This window comes from Acyrthosiphon pisum, chromosome X (assembly GCF_005508785.2).
Source record: "Acyrthosiphon pisum isolate AL4f chromosome X, pea_aphid_22Mar2018_4r6ur, whole genome shotgun sequence".
Lineage (NCBI taxonomy): Eukaryota > Metazoa > Arthropoda > Insecta > Hemiptera > Aphididae > Acyrthosiphon > Acyrthosiphon pisum.
The window spans coordinates 41,744,634-41,758,888 of NC_042493.1; the positions used below are offsets into that span (position 1 = coordinate 41,744,634).

Below are 14,255 nucleotides of genomic sequence, written 5' to 3' on the forward strand. Positions count from 1 at the left end.
CAATAAACATCTTGAAAATAATAAATAATTTATCTATGTGTATACATTATTAGTAGGTACTAAATAACATATTATTGTGGAGTAATACTATTTAGTAATTACCTACTAAATTTATAAAAAATCATGTAAATATTTTTTTGTCTATAATATAGTTACAGTACCTTTGGAGCTCTAAACAATGAAATATTTTTTCCTTCACTTCCACTAGCGTATCCTGTCTTACAGCCTGATACATAGCATTTATTTGGCATATTTAATTATTTAATTTACCAATTAAACTTTTAAAACTCAATATATTGCTTATTGTTTGGTAACTCAACAGTCAATAGTAGACATTTAAATGGACCGTCATAGTTCTTACAATAATTCTAATAAATTTGGAACAATATTGGGAAGGGATTTCTATTTTAAATACTATTTGTTATGGCTGAAAGTCTACCTCTATATGTTTATTTTATTGAATTCGTGACTTTATTTATACTATAAATTTTTATTTATACCAACTTGCTAATATGATATAAGCATATTTCATATGAATTATTAAATTCGAACAATATTATACATTAGTATGGTCTATATTTTAATGCACCATAATGGCATAATAGCAAATAATTAATATAACCGGTCTTCGAGTAATGTGGCGGTGCCTAGCGGTATTCATGTTAACTAAATTTGTGCCGTCAAAAATTGTGCCACTTTTTCTCGGAGTGTTATCACCTTCTCTTCTCTACATCGTGAGTTTAACGATCACCTTATCACTGCTCGTTGAATACTATTTTATAATCAAATCAACATTTCCCAAATCATACGGTTATTAGCATTATTCACTAGAAAATAACGATAATTCCCACATTCATAGGTAAATAATAACATTAATAACCGGCGAATAACGAATTTCCGATATAACATCATTTACCGGAGCATATACATTAGTACCTTCGATATTATAATATAATATATTATTATATTATTATACTTTATACAGATAGTTAGATAATACAGATAGTGTTGAGAGTGTGCAAATTATAATGCACTAAAACAATATTAAATAATTATCATTTTAATAATAAAAATAAATAAAATTGGCACTTAACTTTATCAACAATATTATAGTACAAAATGTCTTGAAAATTCAAAGTATATAGTACCTAATGGCTAATATTCATCTATTAATTATACAGATTAATATCTACCTACTACCTACCTAATGCTAGAATATCCAAAATGACATTAATATATTATTGGTTAGGTTAGGTATTATAAAATAGAATCTCGGAAATTTAAATTTTGTTAATCAATCGTTAACTATATGGAGTAGGTATCATCTAATATACATTTAGGATTTAGCCGGTTTGGGATAATTAAACACTATAATATTTAAAAAGGTGGGTAAGTGGATGTCGCTCTGCTGTACAGTAGGTTACAAGTGGGTCACTGTATAAGGGATAGTATTAAATTTGAATTCAATGATATAATATCACTGTATAAGAAAAACGATTCTGAGCGGAGACGGTTTGTCAGTCTAGATATTAGACATACATATTATTGTAGTTATACTTATCTATAGTATTATTAATAATTTTCAAATTAATCATATCACAATATCCATTAGGTAACGCGTTATACATCAACAACAAACCGTGGTACTATCATAGATATATAATAGTATACTTTAGAAGTTTCAAGTACCCACAAATAATATTATACAATCACAACAAAATAACTAAAATAGTTATTCCAGGTTTTTAATATGTAATGTCGTCCAAATTTGAACTTAAAATGACTATAAAAATAAACTGTGCTTATGTATTTCTTAGAATTTTTGGTAACAGAATTAAATATTTAGGTGGAATCTTGTTTTAAATTTTCAATCTTTAGATAAAAAATTTGAACATTTTATAAATTTTTAACTACAAAATAATTATTCAATTTTAAATTTGATAAATTTTGTAAAAATTCGATCTTTAAATGCTTATAAAAAAAAATTATGCCTATGTATTTTTAATATTTTTCAACTGCTGTTGTACCAATATATCAGGAGCGTTGTATTAATTTTTTACGCTTTTTGGCCCAATAGATAAAACTTTATTGATATTTATAGAAAAAAAAACTATAAAAAACTGAAAACTTACAATGTCCGTAAACAGCTCAAAAAGAGTCAAATTATTTTCAAAATTTTATCGTATATATAAAATGCTAATATAAACATTCAGTGAAATTTTCAAGTTTCTAAAGTCACTCGTTTTTTAATTACAACAAAATAAGAAAATCGTTATGTGAGAAATCGAGTGAATATCAAATGTTGTAAAAATATGAATTTCAAACGGTCATAAAAATTTAATTTGAGTTTCTTATAGACATTTTTTTTTTTGATAAAGGTAGATTATCCTGTAAGGAATCTTGTATTACATTTAAAAATTTTAGTTCTAAAAAGAAAAATTTTTACGAATTATTAACTTAAAATAATTTGCTAATTTTCGTGATTTTTACATATTTTGTCAATTTTTGAACTTTAAATGCTAATAAAAAAAAAACTGTGACTAAGGATTTTTAATATTTTTCAAATGTCGTTGTAATAATATATTAAGAGCCTTGTATTAAATTTTCAAGTATTTTTACTCAACAAATAAAGTTTTATTGACATTCATAGAAAAAAAAACTAATTAAATCGGAAACTGAAATTGTCCGTAAACAGCTCAAAACAAATCAAAATATTTTGAAAATTTTATCATGTATAGAAAATGGAAATATAAACAACCAGTGAAAATTTCATGAATCTACAGTCATTCGTTTTAAAGTTACACCAAAAACCAAAATCAATTTTCTCGAAAACAGATTTTGCGTAAAAATGCCCGTTTTTCCTTAATTTTTCTTTTGTTTTTCATGGCGCTTTTGAAAATTATTGGAAAAATTTTACTTTTGATCCCCAAAGTACCAACTAGATTCACTTTCTTATCAGAAAAGGTACTGTTGAGGAAAATCCAAGTACTTTTACTGTCCTAAAAGGTGATGACAGACACAAAAAAAAATTTTAAAAAAACACACATTATTGTAAAATCAATACATTCATCGTTCCACTCAGAATCTAAAATAAAAATCAAGGGGGCCACTGACTTTTCTTAGAGGGCCAGGCCCCCTAAAGCCCCCTCTTAACGACGTGCCTGGGTAGTAGGTAATAGGTATTTGTAACCTACCCTACATAATAAATGAAAATGAAAACTGAAATGTGCAGCTAAAAGTTGATATGCAATAAAAGAATTTCTTCGTTTTGAATTGAATTCGTTTTTATCACTTAAGTACAATCTAATATTTTCGCCTTCATAAAGAAAATTAAAAGAACTGCAAATTAAAACATAATAATATTTTTTTATAGGTATCGATTGTTTGATTAAACCAAAAAAATTACAGATCATCAAAAAGATAAAATGTAATTTATTGAAACGCAACTGATAATATCAAATATAACATTAAAGAAATTAATAGTACTTATGTTATTTGATGTAGGTCATACAATTTTACCCAATATTAACTTATACTAATGTTTTATTTTATTAATATTTTAAATACTTTTAATTGTTAAAAATGATAATACACCTACCTTTTTACATGCTTTTCTATGAGTATTTAAGATTATTTTATTTATTAAATATAATAATAATGTACCTACTTATAGTTACGAGTATAGATATATTTTCTTATGAACCTATAACTATCAAATAGTATAGATACGAAATCATTAATTTATCGTTTAGGACGTAAATATGAACCTATATTATTAATTATTAAATTCAACCAGGTATTATATAGATAATCTATGTTGAAATAAGCAGATATAGGCACTTAAACAAATAATTTAAACGGAAGATTTTTAATGAATTAAATGAATTAAAAATGATTGGGTTCGATAGAATAGAACATTATTAATGACTCCGAAAATAATAATGCCAAAGTTTATCAATAATTAAACATATTGAGTTATAAACACGAGTAGATATTGTTATAATAATATGTAGCCATAGTATTAAAATATTTACGGTTATCATCAAATTTAAAAAAAAAACGCGTTTGCTTCGAATGCTCTGATATAGGTAGGTACCTATACAAATCAATACAAAGGAAAATATACATGACTATAATGTCTTATGAAAAGTGATAACTATTGTCTATTTCAATTCGTATTCCTTTAATTCTAGAAAATATTTACTCTTTAGTCAATCAGTACCTACTGTGCCCGCGTGTTAGCAACAACGATTATTTTCGTATTTGCGATAATCATACCATATGTTACATTACCGTACAAATATTATAATGAGTGAAAAAACCAAACGAATTGTTGTAATTAATAATTATAAATTTGATTTTGATAAAATGTTACCTCATGGTGTTGAAAGTTATGTGTGTACTGCAAACAGAGAATGTCATGCTTATGCCAAATGTTTCAATAATAGTCGTTATATTTTAAGTTCAAACTTGATACACAATCATAGCCCGGATCCGATAATAAATGATCAGAATAATGTAAGTAACTCATCAAATCATAAACCTGTTGATGATATCCACGGTTCTCATCCGGTTTTGCTTCACCATTTACAAAATCCGATTTACAGTACCAATATAATTAAAAAATATACCGATGTTGCTTATATTAACACAAATATGTATGATCCACGTTATTCTGAAATCCTTAAATTACCACATAACAGACGGGAATTGCATGCAGCATTAGGGCTTATGAATATAAAAACAAATGAAAATGATCAATTTTTGTTATTAAACGACCACGAAAAAGAAATAATAATATTTTGTACGGAAAGTAATTTGAAATTTATCAGTGAGTCAGATGCATTATACGTGGATGGTACATTGCGATATGGAAAAGATATTTTTTATATATTATTTACGGTCTATGTTTTAAAGAACAACTATCGCATTCCGGTGTTGTTTTCACTGTTACCGAACAAGTATCAAAATTCATACGAACAAGTATTCCAAACAATTCAAAACTACTGTGTGATTTTCAACCACGATTTCAACATAAAAATCGTGTACGTAGACTTTGAGAAAAATTTACACAACGCAGTGCATCAAATCTGGCCACGAACTACGGTTAAGATTTGCAGAGTTCGTCTAGGACAAGCCTGGTACAGAATGATCCATCGGCACGGGCTTTCTACTGAATACGTCCAGAGCACGCCAATAAGTAATTATCTAACAAAATTATTCGGACTGCCATTTCTAGATGCACAATGGGTAGGTGATTGTTTTGCAACCGAACTCGCCGAGATACAGCCATCTGACGACAGATTAGTACGTTTTTTGGACTGTCTGGTGGAAAATTATATCGACGAAAATTCGTGTTTCCCCCCCATAATCTGGGCAGATCAAAGTTCTAGTTTTGATTACACAATTGATGCATGCGAATCGTTTCATTCCCAGTTCAGTGCAAAATTCTATGAGTCCCATCCAAACATTTTCAAATTTATCGAAATACTGAAGACCATACAAACGGAAACGGCTATTTCGATACGAAGTTGCAATACAATTGAACCGAATGAAAATACAATTTATTCAAAAAAATATTTTGTTGATCGCCAAATTCTAGATTTAAATTGTGGCTTTATCTCTCGTTTACAATTTTTGTCGATTCTTGCTGATAAATTTAAGCCAAGTCCAATGTAACAATTATGAATAGGTATTACTTATATGCTAATATTATCTAATGACTTTTGCCAACATTTATGTAGTCAGTAATTGACATAAACATATACATGTCATAGACATAATATTATAACAATAAACAAATAATTTGTATTACCTACCTGATCAACATATTTTTCTATTTATTATAAATGTAACAATAATATAATATTATATATATATGAAATATGAATGCAGAAAGACTTGATAAATCTTGTTTTTTATGACCTGTGATTGAAAGCAAATTCAGTAACATGGTCATCTGGATTAGAGTGACTTATAAATAATAAGTTTAGTTATCTCTTGTATTAGTTGTAATACGTTTACTGATTTAATCTTACTAAAATAAGAATTGTTTAAAAATATTGAAATCACTAATCAGTAAGTGTATTTTAAAATGTACTTATCTTATTTTAAGGCTGTACTTATAAATTATAATACTAATCAAAACATTTTTGTTAAAATTGTTAAGTATCAATTCAATGAAATTTACTATTCACATTCAAATTTATGTTATACCAAATAATGTTGATTCAAGTAACGATAAAGCCGAGTTCTCAGAGCGGAATTTAGCTCATTAAAAAGTGTATATTTTATTCCTTAGACTAATTCTCTTCAAGCACAATAAATTATCGCATAAACACTACTTTGTTTTGTTATTTTATTACCTACGTGGTTACACATTGTGTAGGTACTCGTTACTTTGGAGATACCTAAATAACTAACATTTTATTTAGAATACTAAAAAAGTATTTTGAACTATTTTCGGACTTTTTAAATAATATACTTATTTTTATACAATTAATATTTTATAAATAAGTTATGATACACTTCAAAGTGAAATACATTTCATAAAAAATAAAAATATAATTTATAGTTGAGAATACATGTACATTTTTTATTTTTATTTTGTACTTACAAAGTTAGTATAGTGGTATATGTATAGGTACTTATATTGATATTATAAAAATTAAGAAGAATATTGTTCGAACATTAGAATTGTATTCTTGAGGTGACTTTTTTGACTTTTAGAAGACATTTAATTGAAAATCAAATAAATTATGATATTATATAATCGCGGTGTCGACACCCTTGGAGTGTGCCGCGATAAATCTATTAATACCTAGTTTTATAATTTTCATCATATGCTTCACGTATTATAATTATATATTTATATGAATTGGTGTGCCGCGAAAATTTTGTAAGAGATGAAGTGTGCCACAATGTGAAAAAGGTTGAAAACCACTGATATAAACTATAATATTTATATTATTTTTTTTTATATTAATTATTCTTCATTTTAAATATTTTTATACATTTGCATAAATAATAGAATTTCGTAAAAATAATTTGAGCATATTTATACGGGGGTTGTACCAATTTAATATTCAAGTTTATTATAATATTAGTTATGAGTTATTACCTATTATTATTATTAATTAAAAATGTTGATCGTTTGCTTTTTCATTTCAACAATGTGTGAAAGTCAATTTAAAGTAGATAGTTAACGACAAATTCAAATCTGAATTTAAAACATCCAATAGGATTGTCGCCAAACCCATAAATCTGTACCGCCGATTACTGCATACTCGACAAAATGCACGTGAGATATCATACAATTTAAAATTCAATTTTGTTATTAAAATATACATTGTCCCAGCGTACAACTCGAGAGTAAAATTTAGACTATTGAAAATCGGTCGGTCGTAGATTTACCTACGACATTGACCCTTGGCCGCGTTCTCACGGTTTTGCCGAGCCCTGGCCTCGGCCAACTTGTTGGTGGCCGGTCTGCGAATGCGACAGCTCGCTGTTCTAGGTTTCGGTTTCTTGCAGATGGGTGACGGCGGTGGTGGTGGCGGCGGCAGGGATGACGATCGTGGTCGTATGCTGCACGATTCCGGTTCCTCCACTTCCGGGCACGACAGTTCGAGCTCCGGTTCGATCTCGACGGCCACGTTGAAGAGTTTGTATCGGAAATTTTGTACCTCACGCATGATGTTCCGCTCCAGCAGCGGATCGATCTCGTGCTCTAGTTCTGGCGCGTTGGCCCAATACTTGCAAAGCTCAATCATGATGTGGTCCAGGAGTTCGGCGCTGACATCGCACCGGGCTAGATTTAATGCCGCAAACGAGCCGCGCATTTTGCGCCGCATTTCCACCCAGTCCGGTTCCTCGTCCGGGTCAGCCAGTGCTATCTCGGCCGCTTCAACTTCCGCCCGTTTCCTTTCCGCGGCGTTCGGTTTCTCGACACAGGGGGATTGCACGTCCTTACGTTTTAGGTCGATCCGATCGTTGGCCTCGTTCAGGGCCCCGTGTATTTCCATTATCTATGACAACAATATGCAGTCAGTATACAAGGTGCGTGGACGCGTTAAAAAATAGGAATAGGCGGAATTGGGTATTATTGAACAAAAATGATATGGCGATGATATCAAATCATATGATCACATTTTTTTGTTTATAAAAATAATTTGGGTTATCATAAAAAGATAACCCACTAAACATAATAAGTATATATTGATTCGTTCTGGTGTTTTCAAATAATAATTGTATTTTAAAGTACTACAAAATAGGTGCCCGGGTACACAATATCAGAATTTTTAATCTAGTGTTATACGGGTGGGTTTTTTTTTTAATATTAATCAATCTATGAATCGATAATAAGGAAATTTTTAAAAAAAATAAAAAAGTGTTTCTTTTTTTGACCAAGGCGCATTCTTTTATCCAAATTTTTAAATTTTTAAGCACGTAATTCAGTAGTGGTATCAACAGAAAAATCAAATGAATTATTTTAAATGGCAACAACTATATTTTTTAATGGATTCTAGTAAAACTTTTTTTCTGAAAATATTGATGGTGTAAATTATCAATTTTGGTTCACTAGCTTATTAACTAAAGTCCTCTAAAGTATAGTAAATTAATTAATAGATTTAATTGAAATAAGAGATGAATGTATATTTATAGATATTATATAGGTACTCAAAAACTACTTAATTTAAAATTGTTTTTGGAGATATCAGGAAAGTATTAAAATTTCAACCACGTTTGATTTATATCCATTTATATTGCTATATCCAAAATCCAATCCACCACACATTAATTGTCCACCTTAGTCGAATTAGTTTTGCAAATCGACGCAAATTTGGCTGTGAACTTAGGTGGGTAGGTACACGAAAACCAAGATACACTTATATAATCTAAATTTTGTATTGTTTTCATTTTATTAGCATGATTTTTTTTCAGCTTATGAAAAAAGAAAATTTTGTTTTTTTTATCTAAATGGTTGCAATTGCGGTTACATATAAACATGGCATATACATTTCGTACAAATATATTTATTAAAAATACAAAAATCTTTATCTTGGACAACTAGTTGATTTATTATCATTAAAGCGTACAAGTGTACAAGGGCATAAGATACATAATAATGTATTATTAAATCAACCACAGTAATAGGGTGAAGAAATTATTTGTCAGGCGTTCAAGTCACCTGTCTTAACGAAAAAATATGTATACACGAGCCTTAACATTGTGATAACGGACTGACCTTGGCGGCGTCCACTCGGTCGTCGACGTACATCAGGTCGGTGTCGCACTGTTCGGCGCGGTCCGCGTCATGTTGGTCTCGGTGTCTAAGTATCTCAGCCCACACAGCCAGCCGGATCTCCTCGTCACCGGCCAGCCACTCGTCCCGGTGACACCAGTAGTCGGCTACGTGGTTGCACCGGTAGTACAACTGACACCACTCGTTAACCGCGGTTGGAAACCACGTCTCATCGTAGTACCGGCCAAGTGTCCGGAAAAGGCCTTCACTTGTACATTTCGTCCACTTCCACTCGACCGAATCCTCGAACCGAGCGGTGCGGGCCGGCGGACCACTGTCGTCTTCCGGTTCCCGCGGACAGCGTTTCTTTTTCAGCGGCATCAGGACGCATGCATTATTTTCGTCGCAATCACTTCCGTTCATGGCGATAATATATTAATACACCTATATTATAATCGAATCCGTGGCGTCCTGTTTGTGCTTTCTTTCGATGATTTGCGCCCTGTAACTGGCAATTTTTATTAAATTTCGTTTGTTTTTGTTAATTTGTCCACTCGTCAATTTTGTGTTTTATTGTTTGCGCCGCCCTGTTCGTCACAGGACTGTTTAATTTCACGACGCGCGCGGTAGGTAGGTGGTACCTACCCAAGTAAACATTTCTCGCATAGCGACTGCGGCCGGTTCTAGCTAGATACACTAATAATTACAATATTATTATAAATAATTAATAATCTAATATATTAGTTGAGACACAATGTTAATAATTTTGAAACTATATGATATTTATATGGTCGTTATATCGTTACTATCTATTTACCTATACTGACATTATTACTTTACATTATCATTTATCACAAGCTAATACGTAATATTATAATTTTTATCTTGGCCGACTGTAGTAGTACCTACGACAAATTAGAGTATAAATATGTTTTTAACTAAAAAATTGTAAGATGTGTAGGTACCTAATTATTTTTAAAAGTTTTGGGACACCCAAGTGTCTGGACTCACCACCACCTCTGGCTAGAGTCATGACTAGAAGGTAGGTATAACTTGCGTCCGAACTCCGAAATGTTCGAATTCAACATGCAAGAAACCTGATCTTATCAATTTGAGACGCAGATAGTATACACCTATATTAGCGTTTCCTAAACCATGGGTTGCGAAATTTTTTTGATGGGTCGCGACTCGCGGTTACGATTACTTTTGTTTCAGTATTTTTGTATTTTTTTATAATTTATTTTATTTATTTATAATGTATTTATTATCAAGTATTGTATTTTATAAAAATTCAATGATAAAATTATTAATAATAAAAATATTATTTATTTATGGCACACTTGAATTTTTTTGTTAGCAAGGGGTCGCGTACCTCATAAAGATTAAATTTATGGGTCGCCATTGCAAAAAGTTCGGGAAACACTGACCTATAGTATACTAGTATATTATAACAGATAGTAGATAATATATTATAAATTATAATAATGAATTTAATTATTATAATTTTAACATAAAGTGTAATCAATACGTAAATTGTTGTAGACAATTAAGTAAAAAAATTAATTAATATAATTTTAATTTCTGTCTTACAGTTATTATTATTGACTGTAATGGTTCCTAAACGGTGCACAGCGGTGACTCATGGCACCGAGAGTACCTATTTTTCAAGAACACAGCGGCTCATAAGAAAATATTTTTTTTTGATTTCAAATTGAATCTTATACAAATTTCGATTAGGATTTTCTACACTGCAACTAAAACCAAATACCGAAACCACATCAATGTAGAAACTGACTTCCAACCCCAGTCGTCAAAAACAAAACCTAATATTGTCAAACTTTTCAAACATAAGCAGCCACGTACATCGAGATCAAATAAGTTACAAGTTACAATATTACAATTGTAACGTTTACCTATAATAATTGTTCTCTTTTTAATAATTTTAATAATTTCTTATAAGTATATATAAAAGGTATACGTTTTAGGTTGGCTGTGCCTATGTTTAGAGCACTTACAGTGTATTAAGTAAAAAAATAAATGAAATTATTGTCAATGAGAATTAATGTTCATATTTTATGTTTCTCGTGGTATTCACAGCAGTACACCCAGGCTGAATTTTTATTTTTTATTTAAATTAATTTTTTGGTAAAATGTTTGAAACAATTTAAGATAGCCATTGTATAGAGTTAAATTTTCTGAAAATGTTGACCTTTCAACATTTTAGTTTCATTAATCTCATGATTTTTAATCATTTATTTAGTTTATAGGTAGGACAGCGAAAAACCTGTTTTTCTCCGGGCGGGGAGCCTCCCTCTACAGCCAATGGGTAGGTATATCCTCACGGAACACCTGTATATACATTTAAGCTTTTAATACTCATGTAGAGTTTGTATTTTGTAGCTATTTCATAATTTCATAATTTCACAGTTTCTTGCGAATAATGTTGCTTTTATAATAAATTATTACGTTTACAGTTTTTATACCATAATTCCTTATGTTTGTGAACCAAACTTATAAATAGTTTACAATCGAACATTATGAACAAAAATAATTTATAAACAGTACAAATTAGAATGGATAACATGTGATTAATACCACTTCTGGATGGTTAACTTACTATACCAACTATATGTAATAATTAATAGGTAAATATTAAACAGGAGTGTGTTTTTCATCGAAATTCTTTTTTGTCAATAACATATTTTACCGTTAATAATATCTGGGTATTATTATGGTAACGATTGTTTAATTGATTTCGTACAACATAATATACATGACACATTAATGGAGAAACTGTTAAACCATAGCTGAAAACATATTAAATTATAATTTATAAACATAATATAATATAATATATTATTAAATATAAATCTATACTAGATTGCCTAGATTCTAGGCAAACTTATAAGATAGCCCTTGGGTACAAACTGGTAAGAATATAATATAATATTAACCCTTAAATAATTAAATATTTTTTTTTTGGATCCAATTTGTATACTTAGGCAGGTTGCACCTATATAATATTACATATGCTATACCTATATTATATATTAGAATATTACATGTTTAAGTTCAATCAATGTGAAAATTTCGTTGTTGTCGTAGTCGTCATCGCATCAGCGTTGCCAATGTTTGTTATTTAGTCATCGGGGAAAATATGACAAAATTATCGTACTTTAAACAATATTACCGTTCATAAAGATTATTGTGTAAATACTAAATATTTACTCAGTATTTACACAAACAATTGTTGTCCGTACTTTATACAATATACTGTATATACTTATTATATATAGATAATATATTATAGATAAAAATATAGATACATTATCGTTATTTGAATTGACGATAAAAATTAGAGGTACCTATCACAACAAAAACTCTTCGTAAACGACTAAGTAAAAAAAATATAAGATCTTTAAAGATGTGATATCTTGAATAAATACTAAGTATATTGAATTTAAGTAAACCTATTTTGTTTCAATAATTTATTTACTTGGTGAGGAATTATTTAGAATAGTAAATGAATATTAATAATAAAATTTTTAAAATAATAATAAATTATATTTTAATAATCCTTCACCATTTAATTATTATTTATTTTGTTCATCACACTTTGTTTCTTCGCCAAGTAAATAAATTACTAAAACAAAATAAGTTTACTTAAATTCAATATACTTAACATTTATTCAAGATATCAAATCTATATAGTGCTTTAAAGATTTTATATTTTTTTTTACTTAGCCATTTTTACATGTAGCTTACGAAGGGTTTTTGTTGTGATATCGTTATCCATAATATATTATGGAGGTACTAAATTTGTAATTATATTTTTTCTGAAAATAATGTTGGTCTTCCCCCTCCCCTTTCAGATTTCTAGATCCATTCCTGGCTATAGTAGTTGTTAATTGTAATAAGTTAGATACTTGATGGTAATTTACATCAATAATAATTTGATAGAAACAAAAATCAACAACTAAAAGTTTTTAATACTAAAATTACATATGCATTTATTTTTTCTGATACAAAATTCGAAAAAAATGTTCGTAATGTTTGTAGATGCCTATTTTTATGGTAAAATATATGATTGATATATTTTGAATTACAATAAAATAACTAAAACCGTTAATTTTCATATAGATTTAAAATGTAATCAACATTTAAACTTAACATTTTCATAAGAAATGTGCATATTTATTTTCTAAAATTTTTGGCCAAGTAAAAAATTTTTAATAACATAAAGAAAAAAACTATAGCCCGCTACTCGATTTTTTTCCTCTACAAGGAAAATCTATGAATCATAAATATCTTTTTGTTAATAAGTAACCATCGACAACTTTACTATAAATCCGTCGGAAACATTTCATCGTGTATCTAGCCCAAAAACATATATATGTTAAAAAAATCAATCAAACTTTAATAGGTAAATAGGTTAAAAATAGTCAAAATATTTTTAAATTATCATTGTTTGTAAAAATGATTATTATTGTAAAATTGGAATGTTTCAAGCTTATATGATAAATATTCTTTGGATTAGAACAATATAACAATATGACATATTATAATATAATAAAAATTGGTTGAACCCACGCAGATTAATAATTTTAATAATACATTATATTGTCAATCGTCTTTGCTTAACTATAATTCATTTTAGATATAAATAATTAATATACAAACATTAATTACGTCTCTTTTAAATTATTTAGTCGTTAAGAAGCAATAACTAAAATCAAATATAATACAATTATTTAAATAGTTTAAATATTTGTATTGTGACAATATCGGTCATTATGTAGTTTTAATTGAGTTACCAAAGTGAAATATTCTCCCCTCCAAGAGTAAAAACGCGCCAAATAAAAAAATAAATAGTTATTTAAAAAAAAAAAGAGTCATCTAATAATTATTATCCCTACTATGCATAAACGATTAATTAACAATACGAATAAGTGATGGATTTGATATTTTAATCATATTTAAAAATATACATGCTACATGTATTGTGATGCGT

The 14,255-nt window shown here is 28.7% G+C and overlaps 1 protein-coding gene across 1 annotated transcript; it reads right to left on the reverse strand.

Moving 5' to 3' along the window:
* Positions 1 to 7,306: 7,306 nt before the first annotated feature.
* Positions 7,307 to 9,899, reverse strand: LOC100573454. Its single transcript, XM_003245370.3, has 2 exons — positions 9,248 to 9,899; positions 7,307 to 8,027 (listed from the first exon to the last, which is right to left on the reverse strand). Exons 1-2 carry the CDS (start codon positions 9,665 to 9,667, stop codon positions 7,410 to 7,412), a joined length of 1,038 nt encoding a protein of 345 aa, XP_003245418.1. The 5' UTR covers positions 9,668 to 9,899; the 3' UTR covers positions 7,307 to 7,409.
* Positions 9,900 to 14,255: the final 4,356 nt, after the last annotated feature.